Below are 22,250 nucleotides of genomic sequence, written 5' to 3'. Positions count from 1 at the left end.
TGTAATTTAGTATTAATTCCTGGCCATTTATTATAAAGTGCTAAGAGATGAGGGGTTGCAGCTGTATTTTCTTGGCAGCTTCTTCCTGTGAGCAGAGAAGATCCAAAATGCTGGAATAACTTCCCCACCAAATGGGTGAATGGACCCAAATTGGTAGTTAAGTGATGTGGAGAAAATTGGATTTATACTTCCATAAGTGACAGTCCCCCAAAAATGAGAGATGCCCCTCCACCCCAAATGAGCTCCAACGGCATTTTGCCCACAAATTAATTATATTCCCCCCCCCAAATCAGTGGTGGTTACCCCAAAATGAGCTAAATTCTCCAAAAATAAATGATTCTCTTCCCTAAAATGTTACACACAACCCCAAAATGGGTGATGCTCAGCCTCAGAATGAGTTACGGTCTCCAAAAATGAGGGATGCTCCTCAAAACCCAGCAGTGACCCAAAAGGGGCAAATCTGCCCCTGAAATGAGTGATTCTCCCCCAAAAAATGAGTGTTAACCCCAAAATGTGTGATGTTCACCCCAAAATTAGTTGTACTCTCCCAAAGAGAATGATTCTCCCCCCAAAAAAGTGATGCTTCCCAAAGAGGAGTGACCCACCCCAGAATGGGTGATGCTGCCCCAAAATGTGCTGTGCTTGCTAAAAATGAGGGATGTGCCCCAAAATTTCAGGTGTTTCCCCAACCCTCCCAGCAAAAAGTAGCATTTTCCATAAATGAATGAAGCTCTCCCCAAAAGAGGGATGCTCCTCCAAAATGAAGGGATTTTTTTGAAGTGGGGCCCAAACATGATCTTCTCAAAACCATGATGCTCCCCCCAAATGAACAATTCTCCCCCAAAATGAGCAATAATCCCCCAAATAAGTGACATGCCCCCAAAACTGGTGATCCTCCTGGAAATGAGTGACTCTTAAATAAGTGCCTTCCCCCAAAATGACTGAATTTGCCCCAAAATGAACGACAACTCTCCAAAAATGAGCAGTGACCCCCCAAATTAGGGACTCTACCCCAAAATGAGCGACAAACCCAAAACAGAACAATTCTCCCCCAAACAGAAGCCCCCCCATTCTCTAACAAGTCGTTGCTAATTAATGTGTTGATATTCTGGGGGGAAAAAAGGTGATTTTTGCACAAATTTTTAGCAGAAAATGGGGCTGCAGAAAAGTGAAAAAAAAAAGGGGAAAAAATCCCTGAGAATGGAATTTCACTGAGTTGAATTTCACCCCTGGGATGCCAGCAGCTGCAGCCACCTCTGAGCACCCAGCAGCTCGTTAGCCAGAAATCTGCATATTTTACAGATTCCAGAATATTCATGAGCACTGCAGCAAAGTCCACGTTGGGATTTTTTTTGCTTAAAAACTGCATTTTTCCTATCAAAAAGTTGCAAAGCGCCGCCGTCGGGAGCAGAGGGGACACAGACACCGGAGGCCAGTTGCCTAATTAATGTAAGGAATCCTTTATTCCCAGCTGTGCAAAGGGAGGAGTGCAGGGGGGGTGGGCCACGGGCGACCCGTTTTCCTCGGGTTTGGCCCCGTTTTGGGGGGCGCCGGGGTTGGGGGTGCGAGGGCAGCGCCGCGTCAGGTCGGGCAGAGCACTGCAAAGAGAGAGAGAGACGCCTGCCACCGGGGGCACTGCGGGCACAGGGAGGCCTGAGCGGGCACAGGGATGCACAAGGATGAATGAGGATGCAGAGGGATGCACAAGGATGCAGGAGGATGGAGAGGGATGCAGGAGTGTGCATGAGGATGGGTGCATAGGGACAGATGAGTGTGCATGGGGATGTACCAGGATACGTGAGGATGCACAGGGATGCAGGAGGATGAATGAGGATGCACAGGGATGCAGAAGTGTCCACAGGGATGCACAAGGGTGCACAGGGATGCAGGAGTGTGCACAGGGATGCACCAGGATGCACAGGGATGCACATGGATGCAGGAGTGTGCGTGAGGATGTGTGCACAGGGACAGAGGAGTGTGCGTGGGGATGTACCAGGATACATGAGGATGCACAAGTGTGCACAAGGATGCACAAGGGTGCCCAGGGATGCAGGAGTGTGCCCAGGGATGCACCAGGATGCACAAGTGTGCACAGGGATGCACAGGGCTGCAGGATTGTGCACAGGGATACACAAGGATGCATAAGGATGCAGGAGTGTGCATGAGGATGTGTGCACAGGGACAGATGAGTGTGTGTGGATGTATTGGGGTGCAGGAGGATGCACAAGTGTGCACAGGGATGAATGAGGATGCACAGGGATGCAGGAGGATGCACAGGGATGCAGAAGTGCCCACAGGGATACATAAGTGTGCACAGGGATGCACAAGGATGCCTAAGGATGCACAGGGATGCACAAGGGTGCACAGAGATGCACAAGGATGAATGAGGATGCACAGGGATGCAGGAGTGTGCACAGGGATGGATAAGGATGCATAAGGATGCACATGGATGCAGGAGTGTGCATAAGGATGGGTGCACAGGGACAGATGAGTGTGCATGGGGTGTGCCAGGATGCATGAGGATGCACAGGTGTGCACAGGGATGCACAGGGATGCAGGATTGTGCACGGGGTGGATAAGGATGCATAAGGATGCACAGGGATGCAGGAGTGTGCGTGAGGATGTGTGCACAGGGACAGATGACTGTGCATGGGGACAAACTGGGATGCAGGAAGATGCACAAGTGTGCACAGGGATGCAGGAGGATGCAGAGGGATGCCAGAGTGTGCACAGGGATGCACAGGGATGCATAAGGATGCACAGGGATGCAGGAGTGTGCCTGAGGATTTGTGCACAGGGACAGATGAGTGTGTGTGGGGATGTACTGGCATGCATGAGGATGCAGAAGTGTGCCCAGGGATGCAGGAGGATGCACCAGGATGCAGGGGTGTGTACGAGGATGCATGAGAATGCAGAGGGATGCAGGAGTGTGCACTGTGATGCACAAGTGTGCACAGGGATGCACAAGGATGCAGGAGGATGGACAGGGATGCAGGAGTGTGCATGGGGATGCCTGAGGATGTGTGCATAGGGACAGACAATTGTGCATGGAATGCAAGAGGATGCACAAGTGTGCACAGGGAGTCACGAGGATGCACAGTGTGTGAGCACGTGAAATGCTGCACGAGGGTGCACAATGACACCCAGGCTGGCACTGGGCTGCACAGGGGTGCACAAGGGTGCCCAGGAGTGCCTGGGGGCTGCATAAGGACACCTAGTGCCAGTCTGGGTGTCACTGGGCTGCACAAGGGTGCACAAGAGTGCCCAGGAGTGCCTGGGGGCTGCATAAGGACACACGAGTGTGCACAGGGACACCTGGGGGTGCACGAGGGTGCATGAGTGTGCTCATGTGCACGAGGACTCAGGGGGCTGTGTGAGGGATGGACAGGAGGTGTGTGGCAGAGGCACAGGGATGTCCAAGGATGCTCAGATGAATGGAGATGCCTGAGGGAGGCAGGAGGGTTGCCCCATGGGGCATGAGGGCTGAGAGGGGGTGCCCAGGGGGTGGTGAAGTGGCTTGGAGGAAGCAGATGGGCCCCAGGATGGTGCAGGGAGGTGCACAGGGACCTCCACACACAAAACCTAAACAAAGACTGCCTGAGGGATGTGCAGGAGAGGCACCTGGGGTTCCTGAAGGAATGGAGGAGGCACAAAGGATGCACCAGAGATGCAGGAGGAATGCACACAGGATGGATCCAGGATTCTCTGAGGATGCATGGAGGGTGCATGGGAAATGTGTAAGGATGCATGAAGTTGCATGAGGGATGGGCAAAGGATGCACAAAGGACACGAGGGAGAGGCAGGAGGATGCAGAAGGGATCCATGTGGAAGCACAGAGGCAGAAGGGCTGCACAGGAACTGCACACAAGGAGTGCCCAGGGCAGGCAGGAGGGGAGCAGGTACCTTTGAGGATGTAATCCGTGAGCAGTGTGGGCACCTTCTCATTCCCCTCCTTCATGGCAAACAGGACTGTGAGGGGGAATGGAGCTGTGAGCCCACCCCTGCTGCCCCTCAAATGTCACTTCCCCCCCAGAAGAGCCCCATAGTCACCACAGAATTTCCCCACAATGCAGGAGGTCTGGGAGTATCCAAAAGAAAGCACTTTCACCCCCAATTAGCCAATCCATGGCAACACAGAATGGGTGATTTAGCCCCAGATCAGTGCTGCTATGAGGTGCATAAATCAGAGGGGAGGTATTGGCTGCAAACCAGCTGTGCTGCAGTGATGCAAAACAGGTATTTCCCCTCCAAAATAGGTTTGTTGCAATGATCATGCAACACAGGTGGTAGCACCTCAATTTGCCCAAGCTGCAACGATGCAAAAAAAGGGAGAATCATCCCCCAAACTGACTGCGCTGCAACGATACCCCAAATCACAGCTGCTGCAGCAAGGCAAATGTGCCTTTGTGTCCCCAAAACACCCAATTCTGCCCCAAAATGCCAGCTCCAAGGAATACTCACTGTTGGTGAGCATCTGCAGGTCCTCGACGGATGGTGGTGAGCCCTTCTTCTCGTAGGGAATCACCGTGTTCAGGTACTGCAAAAACAAAAGCCACCCCAAAAAACCACCCAGATGGCACAAAACTGCCTTTTTTTTGCACTGCTTTGAGACAAATCCCACCCCAAATTCATGGAGAAATAGAGTATTTCTGCAATATTCCTACGATTTTGGGGAGTAGTGAATAAATTGGGTGCTGCAAACACCACCCAAATCCATCCCTGATCAGGGAGGACTTTTTGGGGTGAAACCCAGTGATTTTTGCAGGATGGATTAGCAGGGTATGTGGGATGGAGCAGGGCTGTAAAACTTAAAATCATTTTTAAAAGGAGCTGGGGGTTGGAAGGAAATGTGGAGTGTGGGGAGGGGGAGTGAAAGGGAACAAATTTGGCCAGTTTTTGGGGGGGGGGGGGAAAGGCACCTGCTTCTCGTTGGCGGCAGGACCAAAAGTCTGGCGCAGGCCGGAGTGCAGGATGCTGGAGATGCCCTCCATGCTGAAGCGCTGGGGGGACACGTGTCACCTGTCACCTCCCAGGGACAGCGGCATCACCTGTGGCACCTCCTCTGGCACCGACATTCCCCAAGCTCCCTGACTCCCATCCACATCCCTCCTTTTTCCCGGGCCCAGATCCCACTCCACCTATGTCCCCATGTCCCCCATCCCCTTGCCCTGTCACCACATGCCCCCCCCACTATGTTCCTCTATCCCATCCTCTGTCCCCACATACCTGTCTGAGCTGCTCTCTGCTCCCACATCCACACCCTGCCCATGTCCCTCTGTTCCATATCCCTCCCATCCCCTTGCTCCATATCCCCTCATCCCCCTGCTCCGTGTCACCCTATCCCACGTCCTCCCTATTCCTCTACTCCATGTCCCCCCCACCCCTGACCCATGTCCCCACGTCCCTCTGCCCCATCCTGTCACCATTTCCATCCCCACATTCCCCTGTCCCATGCACCCTCATCCCATCACATCCCTCATCCCCCCCACTCCCTGGCTCTCTGCCCAAGCCCGTCACCATCCCCATCCCCACCTTACCCTGTCCCATCCCATCCCATCCCATCCCACCCATCCCACCTCAACCCTCATCCCTCTGCCCCCATGTCCTTCTGCCCCATTCTCTCATGATTTCCATCCCCACATTCCCCTGTCCCATGCACCCTCATCCCATCACATCCCTCATCCCCCCATTCCACGTCCCTCTGCCCAAGCCTGTCACCATTCCCATCCCCACCTTACCCTATCCCATCCCATCCCAACCCTCATCCCCCTGCCCCCATGTCCCTCTGCTCCATCTTGTCCCCGCCGCCCCCCTACCCCGTGGCCCCATCCCCACATCCCCCACACCCCCATCTCCTTCCCTGCCCGTCCCCAATGCCCCCAGCCCTGTCCCCACGGCCGCCGTGTCCCCGCACCTTGCGGGGCATGTGGTTCCCGCGGTCGGGACGCCCCCCTTGCAGGCTCAGCCCCTTGTCCCGGCGGCGGCGCCGGGCGGCTTCTCGCTGCTCCCGCTGCTCGCCCTGCACGGCCAGCAGCGCCCCGATGAACGCCGTCTTCACCTCCTTCTCGAAGGCCAGCTCGTCCCGCCGTGCCAGCTGTGCCACCAGCTCCGCCGACAGCGCCCGGCTCGCCGCCTCCGCCCGGCCCGCGGCCGCCGCCAGCTCCCGCGCCGACAGCCGGCCCAGCCCTGCGCCGGGGCCGCGTTAGAGACGGGCATGTGCCCAAGGGACATCCCAGAACGGGGTTGGGTTGGAAGGGGAATTGAGATCTATCTCGTTGCAACCCCCCCTGCCATGGGCAGGGACACCTTCCACTAGCTCAGGTTGCTCCAAGCCCCGTCCAACCTGGCCTTGGACACTTCCAGGGATGGGGCAGCCACAGCTTCTCTGGGCAACCTGTGCCAGGGCCTCCCCACCCTCACAGCCAGGAATTCCTTCCCAACATCCCATCTAACCCTTCCCTCTGGCAGTGGGAAGCCATCACCCCTTATCCTCCAGGCCTTTGTCCCAAGTCCCTCTCCAGCTCTCCTGGAGCCTCTTTAGGCACTGGAAGGGGCTCTCAGGTCTCCCTGGAGCCTTCTCTTCTCCAGGTTGAACATCCCCAGCTCTCTCAGCCTGCACCAGAGGTGCTCCAGCCCCAGAACACCTCCGTGGCCTCCTCTGGACTTGGTGCAGTGACCCGCACGACGAAAGCAGGGAAATGCCCGGTGCGATCAGTGAAGTGCACACGGCAACCGTTAAAGTGCATCTCGTGCCGAGCGAGATGTGCTCTGCATTTCCTGAGCCACCAAGAAATAAATCTATTGTGCAATTACCGATTAATGCCGTGCCCAGGGCAGCTACAGAACTGCCCAGAGCAGCTACAGAGCTGCCTGGCACTGTCAGTGACATACAAGGTGCACTGGGGGACATTCACAGTGAAGTGCATGGTGCCATTAGTGACATGTATGGTGTGATTGGTGACATGCATGGTGTGACTAGTGACATGTGTGGTGTGATAAAGGGGCTCTGTAATTAGGGGAACGAGCAGAGCAATTAGTGAAATGCCTGGGGGGATCAGTGACACACCCCGTGCCACCAGTGACAAATCTCATGCGCGTGGTGCACTCCGTGTGCGAAGGCTCCTGGTGAACCCTGAGCCACATCCCTCTGTTCTTCAGTTTTTGCCAAGAGCCCCTCTGGCCAAGCCCTGGAGTAAGCCAGCACTGAGGCCTGGGAAGACTCAGTTGTCCAATTTGCTTGGAATTGTCCCCCAAAAGTGACTGGCCTGGGCTTTGCTGGCCGTACCTTCGTGGGAGCAGTTGTTGTTGAGGGCAGGGGAGAAAGCCCGCAGCTCCCGCAGCAGGATGGGCTCTGTGCCCCCGCCACCACCTTCGCCTTCAGCATCAGCCTCAGTTTCCTCCTCCTCGTCCTCCTCGTCCTCTTCCTCCTCACCCTCGGGGTCAGCCTCAGGGTCAGGCGAACTCTGCATCAGCTCCTCCAGCTCCTCGATGACCTGTGGGGCATCAGTGTCCTCCATCTGCACCTGCATCCGACCTCCACCTTGTATCTGCTCCCTGCATCCCACAGCTGCATCCTGCACTTGCATCCCTGTCCTCCACCCTCACCCTGCATCTCTGTCCTGCACCCACATCTGCAACCTGCTCCCTTCATCCTGCCCCTGCATCCTCTGACTCCATTTCCATCCTGCCCCTGCATTCTCCATCCTTATCAGCACCTGCATCCTCCATCTGCAAACTGCTCCATCTGCATCCTTCCTTCTTATTGACATTGAGCATCCTGCACCTGCATCCTCCATCCTCCTCTTCATCCTCCAGCTGCATCCTGCTCCCTCCATCCTGCATCCACACTTGCATTTACATTCATCTGTACCTCGGGTCCTCCATTTGCATCCTGCATCTGCATCCCACATTCCCATCTGCATCCAAACCCCACATGCCATGGGCACTCTGGACCTGCATCCCCACCTAAATTTGCATCTTGCTCCCTGCACCCCCCTCCTCCTCCTGCATCCTGGATCCTGTACTTGCACCTGCATCTGCATCCTCTATCCAGCCTCCACACCCTGCAGCTGCCTCTGCATCCCCCTCCCCGCACCTGCACCCTCCATCCTGAATCCCACACCTGTACCCTGCATCCCACACCTGCATCCTGCATCCCACACCTGTACCCTGCATCCCACACCTGCATCCTGCATCCCACATCTGCATCCTGCATCCCACATCTGCATCCTGCATCCCACATCTACCCCCTGCATCCCACACCTGCACCCTGCACCCCACACCTGCACCCTGTATCCCACATCTGCACCCTGCATCCCACATCTGCATCCTGCACCCCACATCTGCACCCTGCATCCCACACCTGCACCCTGTATCCTGCATCCCACATCTACACCCTGCATCTGGCACCTGCACCCTGCATCCCACATCTGCACCCTGCATCCTACATCTGCACCCTGCACCTGGCACCTGCACCCTGCACCCCACATCTGCACCCTGCATCCCACACCTGCACCCTGCACCAGCATCCTGGAGCTTCAACCCACCTCTGCCCCCCTACCCCTTTCATTCTTCCCATGCCACCCACTTTATCCAGCACCCACACCCCACGTTCCCATCTGCACCCAAATCCCGTGTCAGCACCCACCACCTGCACTTCCCTTTACATCCACATCCTCATCCCAAGATAATGGGATTTGGCCTTTCCTTGTGCTTTCAGCACATGGCCATGGGGCTGGGGGGGTTAAAGGGCACACAGGGATCCAGGTGCCCAGGGGGTGGGGGTACCTGCTCAGCTGTCAGCAGCGGCTCCTCGTTGATGCCCGAGTCCTGCTCACTCCTCTCAGTGAGCTCCTCCTCCTCCTCCTCTTCCTCCTCCTTCCCACCGAGCTGCAGGAGACACAGGCTGGGCAGCCTTGGGGGCACCACAGGCCCGGCCCAGCACGGACACAGGCACAGCCCTGGCCCTGGCACAGGGAGAGGCACCAGGCAACTCTGGCTCGGGGGGACAGGCTGCACGGGGGGTGGCATGAGGAGACACCGGATTGAGGGGCTTGGATGGAGATGCTGGGTGGGGATGTTGGGTGGGAGGATGTTGGACAGAGGCACTGGATGGAGATGGATGGAGATGTTGGATGGGGAAGTGTTGGACAGGGATGTTGGGTGGGGCTTTGAACAGAGACACTGGAGACAGAGATGATGAACAGGGAAGCACTGGATGGGGAGGTGTTGCAAGGAGATGTATAGAGATGTTGGATAGGGAGACACTGGATGGAGAGTTGTTGGATGGAGACACTGGACTAGGAAGAAGTACAGGTCTGTTGGATGGAGCTGCTGGATGGAGAGATGTTTTATGGAATATGTTGGGTGAGGAGGTGCTGGATATGCTGGATGGAGATGCTGGGGATGTTGAATGGGGAGATGAGGGATGGTGAAGCTGAATGGTCTGATGGAGACTCTGGGTGGGGACACGGGACAGGGAGATGGCAGAGGGGACCTCTGAATAGGGAAGGGATGGATGGAGACGTCAGACAATGAGGCATCTTCTTTATTGCCACCTTTCAGTCTTTTTCACCTTTTCAGAAGCAAATAACCCGAGAAAATCACATTCTCTTCCCCCTTCAGCCATGGGCTGTGTTAAATCCAAATGGGTGAAATTCCGTGGGTTCTGGGGCGATTTTACAACCCCAAAAGTAGCAACCGAGAGCAAAAACTCACCACAACAATGAAACCACTATTTTCTACCCCCCAAAATACCCCACCCCATCCCTGACACGGGGACAAATCGGCAAAACCCAGATTGTCAAACTAAACACTTCATCTTGCCCGTTTCAGTGTGATTTCACCCTAAAATGTGGACACTCGCTGCAGCGGTGCTGCAGCACCCCAAACCACCATTTTTGGGTAGTTTTTGGGTTTGCAGTGCCCTGATGGTCACTAAGCCTGAGGAGAGGGGGGCTCTGGGGAGCCAAGGGGGGGCCACAGCCGTACCTGGGGGTTGGTGCCGTCGGGGGCCTCAGTGCCAGGGAGCCATGGCCGGGGGGAGCTCCGGGGGGCAAAGCCATCAGTGAGAGCATCCCAGACCCTGCAGGGAGGTGGGTGGTGAGTGGCAATTCCCAAAATGCTGCCTCTCAGAGAGCTGTCTCAAAAATGGCACGCCGAGACGCCTCGGAACATCCCAAAATGCAGCCCCACAAACAACCTGAAACGCCCTACAGAAATCCCAAAACACCACTGAGACGCCTGAAACATCCCCAAACACCCCAAATGATACCCTAGAAGACCCCAAATACTGCCCTAGAAGACCCCAAAGCTTCTCAAAATAGCACCATGAAATATTGCCCTGAAATACCCCAAAGCACCCCAAAATGCTGCCCCAGCACCTGAGATGCCCCCAAATGTCATTTTGAAATGCTGCCATCAAAACACCGCCAAAAGGCCACTGTAATGTTCCAAAATGTCTCCAGATGTCCCAAAAGACCACCAAAAAACATCATCATGACTCCCTGAAGTGGTCCAAAGCACCATCCTAAAACACTGCCCTGAAAATCTCTGAAAGGCCCCAGACCACCTCAAAATGCTGCCCTGGAACACCCTAAGATGTCCCCAGATGTTCTCCTGAAATACCCCAAAAGGGTATTTTAGGACCCTAAGGGTCCCAAAGCTCCAAAATGCCACCCTGAAATGCTCCAACCATCCAAAAAAGACCCCTGAATTATCCCAAAACATCCCTTTTGAACACCTAGAAATACCCTAAAATGCTTTCCTGAAACACTGACCAAAATGCTCCAAAATGCTGCTCCAGAACACACTGAAACATCTCAAAATGCTGTCCCCAAACTCCCCAAAAAGCTTCCCAACGCCTCCAAATACTGCCCTGACATCCTGAAACACCCCAAAATGCTGCCTTGACACATTGTCCAAAAACCCCTCAAAAAGCCTCAAAAAGCTGTCCAGCTTTTTGAAATACCCCAAAATGCCACTGCAACGCTCCAGAATACCCCTCAATTGTCCAACACCCCAAAACACTTCCATAATGCCCTAAATGCCCCAAAACTCCCCAAAATGCTGAGCTGGAACAGGTTGAAAAACCTCACAATGCAGCCACAACACCCAAAAAATGCCACCCTGAAACACCCCAAATTGTCACCTCAAGACAGCCCTGAAACCCCCCAGAGCTGCCCTGAAAAGCCCTAAAAGATATCCCTGGAATGTACGAAAATCCTGCTTTGAAATATGCCCTAAAACACCCCCAAAACCAGCTGTGATGCCCCAAGAAGCCCCAAAACACCCCCCAAAATTTCCCAAAATACAGTCCTAAAAACCTGGATACACCCCTAGAAGTTCCCCAAAGCAGCCCAAACCATGGCCCTGATACCCCAAAATGCACCAAAGTCCCACAGAACTACACAGAATTCCCCCAAATTTCCTCCTCTGTGCCATTATTGGAAGTGTCTGGTTCTGCCCTACAGGGCTGGACCAATTTTGCCCAATTTTACCCCAATGAAGTTGCATGGGGGAGGGAGAACAGAGGGGAAAAAAACAAAACCAGAGGAAAATGGGGAAAAACATGGGAAAAAATGTTCAAAAAAGTCCAAAAAAGTGAAAAAGAGAAAAAAGGGAGGAAGTGGAGGAAAGGGAGGGAAGGGGGGTAAAAAGGGAAAAAACTGAAATGTGAAAAAAGGGGTGGAAGGGGAGAATAGAAAGAGAAGGAGAAAGGAAGAGAGGGGAAAAGGGGGGAAAAGAAAGAAAGGGAAAAGCAAAAAACAGGGGAGAAAAGAGAAAAAAGGTATAAAAAAGATGGAGAAAAAGGGCAAAAAGGGAGAAAAGGAGGAAAAATGGGGGAAAGGAAATTTGGGTAAAAGAGGGGAAATGGAAAAAAATGAAAAAGAGGGAAAAGAAGGAAATGGGGGGAAATGGAGAAAGATGAGAAAAAGGGGAGAAAGGGAAAGAGGGGAAAACAGGGAATAGGGAAAGGAGGAAAAGGGCCAAAAGAGGGAAAAAAGAAAAACTGGGAGAAAAAGAAAATGGGGAAAAAGAGAAAATGTAAGAAAAAAGAGGGAATGAGGTAAAAAATAGGGGAAAAGTGGAGCACTGGAGGAGGAACAGAGAAAATGGGAGAAAAGAGCAGAAAACAGTGGATTTGGTCCAACATGGTACCACATCCTAATTCCCTGAAAATCACCCCAAAACCCCCTGCCCCCTTCCCAGCCTGAAAACTGCTCATTTTTGGGGATTTATCTTATTATCCTCCTCACCAGAGCTGAATTCCCCTTGAAATTAAAGATTTCACCAATTAACACACAAAACCGCACATGGCAAACCTCCACACTGGTATTTTTTAACAAAAAAGCAGCAAATCAGCGGTTATCCCCCCAAATTTGCTTTTTCCCCCCCTGCTCTTAAAGGGCCAGCACCCCCCCCAGGGCCAAGCCCAGAGCAGCAGCAATTTCTGGGTTAATTATGGCCAGAAACGGTTAATAATTGGGGAAATCCAAGCGCCTGTAAGGCCCCGGCCCCTCCTCCACCCCGCACACAGGGCTCATTCAAGGAGGAAGAATAAAATAAAAAAAAAAAAAAAAGCCCTGTTTTGCCCAAAGTGACCCAAAAAGAGACACAATAAACGGCACAAAGCGGCGACAGCGCGGCCGCCCCGGCGCGCGGCCAAGCTGCGTTTTGCTCTGAAAAACCATAGATTTGGCCAATTGCGAAAATCTGTTCTGGCCTCAGCTGCTTTCGGTGACAAAAAGCCAGCAAGACAAAACAAAATAATAATAAAAAAAAAAAAAAATCAACGGGTTTGGGGCTTTTTTTAAGGGGGTTTAAAACAACCCCCTTTGCCCGGTGAGAATAAGGATTAGCGATTGCGGCCCGGGGAATAATCCCAGTTAAACACACCCAAAAATCCACGAGAAACGTGAGAGTGTGTGAACATCACGGGGGAAAAAACCCCATGGATTTGGGGAAAAAAAGCCCATGGATTTGGGGAAAAAAAAAAAGCCCATGGATTTGAGGAAGAAGAGCCATTTTGGAACAAAGCGAGGTTTTTAATGAAATTGTAGAATTTAACACAAAAGGCACAATGTTTATTGGGGGGCCTGGGGGGAGTTTGACCCCAAACTGGCTGTCCCCTGGTGAGGTACAGAGGAGGTGGCTAAGCTTTACTCACACCTTACTCAAGGTTTATGCTCAACCCCCCGGGCTCTCCTGGCAGAGAAGGAGCCATGACCCCCCGGGACATGCTGTGCCACCTCTTAGGATGCTACTGCAGGGATCCCACACAGCTACTCCAAAGATCCTACATAGCTACTCCAGGGTGCTGCATGATCATGCCACAGTCCAGGCACTGACTTGTGTGTGGTGGGAGCTCAGAAGCATGCAAGGAGGTGCAAGGGGTCCCAGAGGGGTGTTAGTCGTAAGATACTACACCGTTACTCCCAAGTGCTACACGATCACGTTGCAATAGGTGAGCTGGACTGCATGCTGTGGGAAGGGGGTGTGTGTATCATGACCATGCAAGGAGGCATGCAGGCCCAATCATATGATCCTATGCAGCTACTCCAAGGATCCTACACAGCTACTCACAGGATACCCCACAGTTACTCCACGGTGCCCCATGGCTACACCATGGCGCAAGGGGCTGAGGTGCATGTGGGCTGTACCTTGCCAGCAAGGTGGCCTGCAGACCCCAAAGAGACCCTTTTCCATGGGATCCTACAGTGCTATTCCCAACACGGAGCACGACCATGCCCTCGATGCAGGGGGCTGCTCAGGGAAGGGCGCAAGGAGGCACAGTGGCTTTGAGAGGCCTTACTCACAGGTTACCACACCACTGCTTTCATGCCTTGCACGGCCATGCTGCAGTGCTGGGAGCCAGTCTGCACTGCAGGGGGGTGTCAGGGGTACAAGTCCCCAGAGCAGGGGGGCCTTACTCACTCCTCATCCTGCAGGCGCTCCTCCTCCTCCTGCGCCTGGAGGTGCCCCCGCACCGGGGCCAGGCCCTCGGTGGCAGCGTCGTAGTTGCGGAAGCAGACGGTGAGCTTCTCGTCGAACTCCTGCACCAGGTCCTCCATCGACTTGAAGCTCATCATCTCGGCCGAGAAGCTCTCCAGCTCCGCCAGCGCGGGGTCCGCAGGGCGCTGCAGGGGCCCCCCATCGTCGCCGGGCCCCTCCTCGAACTCCTCCTCCAGGCTCACCAAGGGCGCCTCCATCCTCCTCAACACCGATGTGCCGCCTTAGCTGCGGGGACAGGGTGCCTGTGAGGCACCAGCCTACTAACAGGTTACACCCCCAGGCTCCCCGCTCCCTTTGTTGCTGCTCTGTTGGCTGAAACCCTACTGCCAGGGCTCTTACACAACCAACACTATCTCTGCAGTATCCCAGTAGTATCCTAACAGGATCTTAGTACTGCCTTCATAGAAATATGCTGACACCCTGACATTATTCTAGCAGCAATTTACTGGTAGCAACAAAGAACTGACAGTGGTCCAAGTAGCTTAGTGCTACTCTGATAGTATGTAAAAAATGTCATAACGTTACCTTTGTGCCTGAAGTGATAGTATCTTACTGGTATCCTTATACTGTATCACTACCATCTTAGCAGTGGCCTGAAAGTATCATACTAGTATCAGTAATGGGCTGACAGTATCCCAAAAGTTTGAGTGTTGCCCTGAGAGCAACTACCTTACCACAACTATCTCACCACTATCTTTTCTAGTGCCCTTGTAGCATCTTGGGAGTATCCTGCTGATATTCCACTTGCATCCTGAGAGCATCCTACTGAAAAATGAGTAGTCTTGATAGCACCTTAGTAGCTTTGTGATAATATCCTGGTAGTATCACAGTAGTAGTCTGATACTATTTTAGTAGTATCCTAGGAATGGCCCTGTAGTATCTTAGTAGTGCCTTACTAGCATTGTGAAAGGATCTCAGCAGCATCTTTGGAGTACCCAGACAGTATCCTGACAACATCGTAGCAGCATCCTGATAACAGCTTTTTGTTACACCTAGAGTATCCTAGTAGCAGCCACTGAGTAGCTCAGCATTGCCCTGATTTTGTACCAGCACAGGCAGGAATATCCTGATGCTGTCAGGAGCATCCCAACAGCATCCTGGTTCCAGATTCACAGTGCCCTCATAGTACCACAGCATATAAATTATTAAGGAGTGCCCTGATAGGATCCTATTAGTGGTGTAATGGCATACAGTTATTATCTTCATAGTGTCCTGGGAGTACCTTGGTAGTGCAAAGTCATACCCAGGTATTATCTTACTGCCATGTAACTACATTGAAAGCAACTTAAACATATCCTGAGAGTAACTGGATGGTGTGTGAGCTGCTCCAGTGGCACCTTCACACGAGTATTTCAGTATCAGCCCTGGAAATATGCTGGAAATATCCTAGTGGTGTCCTGATAGAATCCTGGTAGTGCCCTGACAGTACCTCAGTAGAGTTCTCACAGCAGCCCACCAGCATCCACATAACATCCTGAGAGTATCTTAGTGCCACTCTGTAAGTTCTTTACGACATCCTGCAAGTAATGTGTCCACATTCCACTGAACTCAAGATAGCACCTTAGCAGCATCCCAGCAGCACCTCAGCTGTGTCTAGATAGTAGTTCACTATGTCAGTAACTCAGAAGGTTACTGAGGATATCCCAGTAGTATCTGAGCAGCAGCTTCTTAGGAAGCAAATAGTAACCCAGTAGTAAGGCAGGAATAGCCCAGTGAAGGCATCACTACACTTCCCTGGGGACGGGAGCAGAAACATCACAGCTCTGGGGGGAAGCCTGGCCAGACCAGGGCTTTGAGTAGCACCCACTCACACCCACGTGCTCCCGCACCCACGTGCAGCACACCCACACAGCCCTGGGCACACGTGTGCTCCACGGCGTGGGCAAGAGCCTGCAACGCCTGCAGCACGTGCCCACACACCTGTGCACACCTGAATGCACACACACCTGTGCACACCTGAATGCACACACACCTGTGCACACCTGAATCCACACACACCTGTGCACACCTGAATCCACACACACACACTGTGCACCTTCACACACCTGTGCACACCTGCATCCACACACACTCTGTGCACACCTGAATGCACACAAACCATGCAGGTGTGCACACCAGCATCCACACACCCCCTGCATCCACACACAGGTGTGCACATCTGAATCCACATACACACTGTGCATCTGTACACACCTGTGCACACCTGAATCCACAGACACTATGCAGGTGTGCACACCTGCATCCACACATACACACTCTGTGCACACCTGAATCCACACACACACACTGTGCACCTGTACACACCTGTGCACACCTGAATACACACACATACTGGGCACACCTGTGCACACCTGAATCCACACACACTATGCAAGTGTGCACTCCTGCATCCACACATACCCTGTGCACACCTGTGCGCACCTGAATCCACACACACACACTGTTCATGTGTGCACACCTGAACACACACACACACACTGTGCAGGTGTGCACACCTGCATCCACATACACACACTGTGCACCTCTACACACCTGTGCACAGTTGAATCTGCACAAACACACCCTGTGCACACCTGAATCCACACACACACATTGTGCACCTGTACACACCTGTGCACACCTGAATACCCACACACTATGCAAGTGTGCACTCCTGCATCCACACATACCCTGTGCACACCTGTGCACACCTGAATCCACACACACACACACACACACTGTGCAGGTGTGCACATCTGCATCCACATACACACACTGTGCACCTCTACACACCTGTGCACACCTGAATCCACACAAACACACCCTGTGCACACCTGAATCCACACACACACACTGTGCACCTGTACACACCTGTGCACACCTGAATACACACAGACTATGCAGGTGTACACACCTGCATCCACACATCCACACCCTGTGCACACCTGTGCACACCCGAATGCATGCACACTATGCAGGTGTGCACTTCTGCATCCACACACACACACTGTGAACCGCTGTGCACACGTGTGTGTGTGTGTGTGTGTGTGTGTGTGTGTGTGTGTGTGTGTGTGTGTGTCCCCACTTGCACCATGGACCCCCCTGCTCCTGCACCACCCACAGACACCTGGCTCTAAGCCCCACAAACACCAGCACCCCAACTTCATGCACACACCCGTGCACACGCGTGCCTGCTCGTGCACACACCTGCACACACACGTGTGCACACACCTCACACCTGGGCACACACACAAGCCTGCGGCCACACACACCTGCACATGCACCTGCACATACACTCTTGCACATGTACACCCATCTGCAACTGCACAAACATCTGCACACGCCTGCACATGCACACACCTGCACACACCCCCCCCCTACACCTGCATGCGGACACACACACACACACCTGCACACACACACTCCTACACCTGCACATGGACACAGACACACCCCCCCACACCTGAACACACACCCCTGCACGTGCACATGGACACAAACACACACCCCCCTGCACACACCCCCCCTACACCTGTACATGGACACACATACACACACACACATCTGCACCCCCCTCCCACACACACCTGTACATGGACACACACACACACAAACACACCCCTGTGCACACACACACCCCTACACCTGCACATGGACACACACACACACCTGCACACACACCCCTGCACATGCACATACCTGCACATACACACACATGCACACACACACACAGAGCTGAACACATGTACACACACACACACACACACACACTCCCCCACACACCCCTACACCTGCACATGGATGCACACACACAGACACACACGTCTGTGTGCACACATACCCAAGCACACACATTCTTGCACATACACACTTGCACACACACACACAGCTGAACACATGCACACCCCCCTGCACGCACACAGACAATCCCTGTACACACACACAACTCCTGCACACACAACCCCTGCACACCCCCCCTGCACACACACACCCCTGCACACACACAGAGCTGAACACACGCACACCCCCCTGCACACACACACACACAACCCCTGCACACACACACAATCCCTGTACACACTCCCCCATACACCACCCTGCACACACCCACGTCACACACACACACACACACCCCCACCCCTGCACACACACATCCCTGCACACACAACCCCTGCACAGAAACACATCCCTGCACACACAACCCCTGCACACACACACATCCCTGCACACACACACATCCCTGCACACACACACATCCCTGCACACACACACATCCTTGCACACACACACATCCTTGCACACGCACACATCCCTGCATACACACACATCCCTGCACGCACATCCCTGCACACGCACACATCCTTGCACACACACATCCCTGCACACACACACACACATCCCTGCACACACCCCCCCCCCCCCGCACACACACACACATCCCTGCACACACACACCCCCTGCGCACCCCCTGCACACCCCCCCGCACACTCCCCCGCACAGACGCCTCCGCTGCCCCCCCCGCCGCTCCTTGCACGCGTTCGCCCCGCACCCCCCCTTCCCCACCCCAGATTCCCCCCGAACGCTCCCGCAGCGCCGTGAGCGCATCCCCTCCCCGCACCGCCCCCGCACCGGCGCTGACGCGGAGCCCCCCCGACCCCCCACCCCCGACCCTCGCCCCTCCCTGCTGCGCCCCAACCCACCCCCCCATCCCCTCCCGCAGCGTCCACGCACCGCCCGCCGCGCCCCCGGAGCCCCCGCGCGTTCGGGGCCGCGACGAGCCCCCAAACCCGACCCCCCCCCGCACCGCCCGCGCCCACCCCCGCACAAACCCCGGGGGTGCCGCACCCCCGCCCGCGCCCCAAATCCGCCCCCCCCCGGCCCGCCTGCACCGACAGCATCACCCCCCACACCCCAAAAACCCCTCACCCCTCGCTGTACCCCCCCGGACCCCCCCAGCCCCGCACCCACCTGCGGCCCCGCATCCTCCGCTCCGCGCCGGGGGGGGCGGTGGGGGGTGCACCGCGCACGCGCTGGTGACGTCACCGGGATGCGGGTGGTGGTCAAGGGAGCTCTGACGTCATCTGTCATCCCGGGGGGTGGTCCAGCCTTTTTCCCGTTCCCAACATCTGGCTGACCCCCCGCCGCCGCCATCCAGCCATTTATACACGCGGGGCTGCGCGGGTCGAGAGGGCGCCGAGGGAGGAAAAAAATAACTGAAAAAGAGGAAATGAAAATAGGAATTTACAAATAGGAAAACAAAGCAAAAGATGAGATAGAGGTGAAATCGCAGATGCAAAAATTATTTCCCTTACAAAACAAAAATTTTAAAGATTTATAGAATAAAAACGAAAGTAGAAGTCTATTTATAAAATGAAAATAAAAAACCCCCTTTTTCCTCTCAAAAATTAAAATAATAATCGCAAGAAAAATGAGTTGCTTTTCCTAATAAATTTTTTTTCAGCTTTAATTTTTAAAATGTCTTAATTATGAACAATTTAAGCAATTGTTTTAGGGGAATGTTGTCATGCGTGCTGGCTTTTTTTTCTTTTCCTTTTTTAAATCTGGACTTGCAGCCCAGTGGAACATTTGGGTTCAAACTCAGTTTCTCTGATCTCGGGTTTAGGATTAGTTTCCCTGATACTGGGTTTAAGGGATGGCCTTTCAGCAGGGGGAGGATAGACACCACCACCTGTGCTCACTGGCTCTTTCTCCAGGCTGGTTTTCCATGCAGCAGGACAGGAGAAGGGTTTCCCTGCTGGCACATGGTTTCAGGTTGCTCATATTAAGGAAAAAAAATTCAAAAGAAGCTGTGAAATGGTTGTTGTTAAGTTTAATGAGATTTTGCCAAGTCCTGGCTGGAGCGTTGCGTGCTTTGGCACAGCGCTGAAGAAATCCTGGAATCCCAGAATGGTTTGGGCTGGAAGGGACCTTAAAGCTCATCTTGTTCTTAAGGTTTGGAGTGACTTGGTCCAAGCACTGTCCAACTTGGCCTTGAACACTTTCAGGGATGGGGGAGCCACAGCTTCTCTGGGCAACCTGTGCCAGGGCCTCCCCACCCTCACAGGGAAGGATTTCTTCCCAATATCCCATCTAATCCTGCCCTCTGTTATTGGGAAGATATTTTCTTTGTCCTGTGCCTCCAGGCCCTTGTCCCATGCCCCGCTGGATCTCAGGGGCTGAAAGCTTGTGGGTGACAAGAGGGGACCTGACCAAAAAAGGGCACCATGTGGCTGGGGTCTGCTCCAGCTGCCAGACCGTGGCAGCCAGACAAGACCTTTCGCTCCAGCTCCAGGATCATCGTGCTCCAGGCTCTCACCCCGATGCGAGGTTCCAATCACCCGTATCTCTGCTGGGAGAGCCGCACTTTGGAGTGAAATGCCGGCAGTTTGGGAGCACGGCTGTGGATGATCTTGGATGGGACAGTGACGGAGGACAGGGAGCAGCGCGGCGGAGCCTGCAGCCCGGCCCGGGGAGGCGACCGGGGCAGGAGGGTCCGGGATGAGGCGGACACCCCCCGGGGCAGGCGCCTCCTCATCTCGTCGGAGCTCCACTGAGCTGCTCCGGCCCCCCTGGCAAGCGAGGATCCGTGCCCGGGAAGCCTCGTCCATCAGCGCTGTGGGACACCCGCCTGTGCCCCAGGGCGCAGGGACCGCCGAGAGCCGGGAGCTGCAGGAGGAGAAAGAAGTGTCTGGGAAAGGCTCCCGGCAGCACCGAAAGTGAAATCCCCGGGCACTGCGGGGCCTGCAGGGCGCTGTTCCCAACTTTTGTGTCCTCCCCTTTCCCTCCCCTTTTTCCATCCCCTTTCCCACAACGCTGCGTTTTCTCTCTTCTCCCCTCTACCTGCTTTTTCTATCTCTCTGGAACCAGCCCCCTGTCCCCGTCTCCCAGGTGTTTCCTCTCTCTGCCTGTAACTATTTTCTCATTCTCCATCTCTCTCTGTCCAGCTCCCAGCTGCCATTTTTCCATCCCTCCCTGCCTGTGTCTGTAGCCCCTCGGTATTTCTGCTTTGTCTCTCTCTGTCTGGCATCTTGTCACCGTTATCAAGGTCTTCTTTCCGGACCCTGTAGTGTGTCACGAGGGTATTTCTTTCTCCGTCTTTCTTGACCCTGTACCCTGTCTCTCACTTTGAATTCCTCTCTCTCTGCCCTGTCACCCGTAGCCCTCGGCTGTGCAAAGAGAAGACCCTGAGCCTGGTCAAGCTTTCTGTCAACGCTTGACACACGTGGCCTTGGAGCGGTGAAGCTCGTTCCAAGGCGAGGTGGTTGTTGGCCGAGTCGATGTCTCAGGGCAAAATCTCCCGCGGCACCTTAGGGAAGCGTTTCTCCCGGGCTTTGCAGGCCCTCTGTGGGCAGCTCTTGGAACTGGAGGAGCATTCGAGGTGAGCTGCGCGGTAGCGAGGAGGAGGTGGTGGGGGCTGGTGATTTCTCACAAGTGCAGCGATAGTTTTCTCTCTCTGAATATCTTTAGCGCCAGAAGCCACGACGGCTGCAGCGACCGACACCAGAATCGATGCAGAGCAGGTGAGTGGAAGGTTTTTGAGGTGCTTCTCAGGCAGGAGTTGCTGTGGAAGGGTTTGTGCCCACCGATGTGATGCTGACCGCTGGCACTGGGGTTTTTTTCAGGTGATGAAGAAGAACCTGAAAACCGCAGGAACATCCCAGCTGCAGCTTCTGTCGAGGATGGATTCAGACCCGTGGCCCTCTGAAAGCTCCATCGAGGGACCAAGGACAGAGAACATGGAGGCAAAGTGGAGAAACTTGGAAATAAAGGGGAAAAACTTGGATGAGAGAAAGCTGAAATGAAGGGGAACTGAGAAATAAAAAGTGGAAAGCCTTGGAAATAAACTGGAGAACTTGGAAATAAAAAGAGGAAACTGAGAAAAAAATTGGAACTCTAGAAAATAAAGGGGAAAAGATGGGAAAAAAAGTGTAAAACTTGGCACTAAAGGGGGAAATGGGTATTGGAGGGAGAACAATGGGAAATGAAGGGCAAAAGTGGGAAACAGAGGGTGAAAACTACGCAATAAAGGGCAAAACTTCATAGGGAAAATAAAGTGGAAAATCTTGGAAACAAAGTGGAAAAGTTTGCTAACAATGTCAAAAAACTTGGTAATGAAGAGCAAACCCAGGAAAGCTGTCTCCTCACCTGAAGGGGCTGCTGGAAGGCATGAGGAGCCCTGACTTCCCTGGGGTCACAGCCCCTTTCCCAGCAGAAATGGGGATGGAAATGCTGGAGGTTTCCCTCTGCTCAGGGACCAG

General features: G+C 54.0%; 1 protein-coding gene across 1 annotated transcript; it reads right to left on the bottom strand.

Moving 5' to 3' along the window:
- Positions 1-1,436: 1,436 nt before the first annotated feature.
- FEZ1 (fasciculation and elongation protein zeta 1) lies at positions 1,437-19,079 on the bottom strand. The gene is made up of 10 exons (XM_032709578.1): positions 18,961-19,079; positions 13,936-14,238; positions 9,991-10,084; positions 8,788-8,889; positions 7,286-7,493; positions 5,915-6,186; positions 4,920-5,000; positions 4,462-4,537; positions 3,904-3,969; positions 1,437-1,598 (listed from the first exon to the last, which is right to left on the bottom strand). Exons 2-10 carry the CDS (start codon positions 14,208-14,210, stop codon positions 1,582-1,584), a joined length of 1,191 nt encoding a protein of 396 aa, XP_032565469.1. The 5' UTR covers positions 14,211-14,238; positions 18,961-19,079; the 3' UTR covers positions 1,437-1,581.
- Between the last annotated feature and the right edge of the window lie 3,171 nt (positions 19,080-22,250).

Source organism: Chiroxiphia lanceolata, chromosome 23, assembly GCF_009829145.1.
Source record: "Chiroxiphia lanceolata isolate bChiLan1 chromosome 23, bChiLan1.pri, whole genome shotgun sequence".
In the NCBI taxonomy this organism is placed as follows: domain Eukaryota; kingdom Metazoa; phylum Chordata; class Aves; order Passeriformes; family Pipridae; genus Chiroxiphia; species Chiroxiphia lanceolata.
This window is presented reverse-complemented; position numbering and strand designations above follow the sequence as displayed.

What these genes read in the sequence shown, in the direction of transcription:
- FEZ1 (XM_032709578.1), bottom strand. Translation starts at nt 14,210, where the DNA reads ATGGAGGCGCCCTTGGTGAGCCTGGAGGAGGAGTTCGAGGAGGGGCCC. An exon ending in CCGACGGCACCAACCCCCAG is followed by an intron (nt 8,890 to 9,990) that starts GTACGGCTGTGG and finishes TGTCTCCTGCAG; the next exon opens with CTCGGTGGGAAGGAGGAGGA. An exon ending in GGAACCACATGCCCCGCAAG is followed by an intron (nt 5,001 to 5,914) that starts GTGCGGGGACAC and finishes GTGTCCCCCCAG; the next exon opens with CGCTTCAGCATGGAGGGCAT.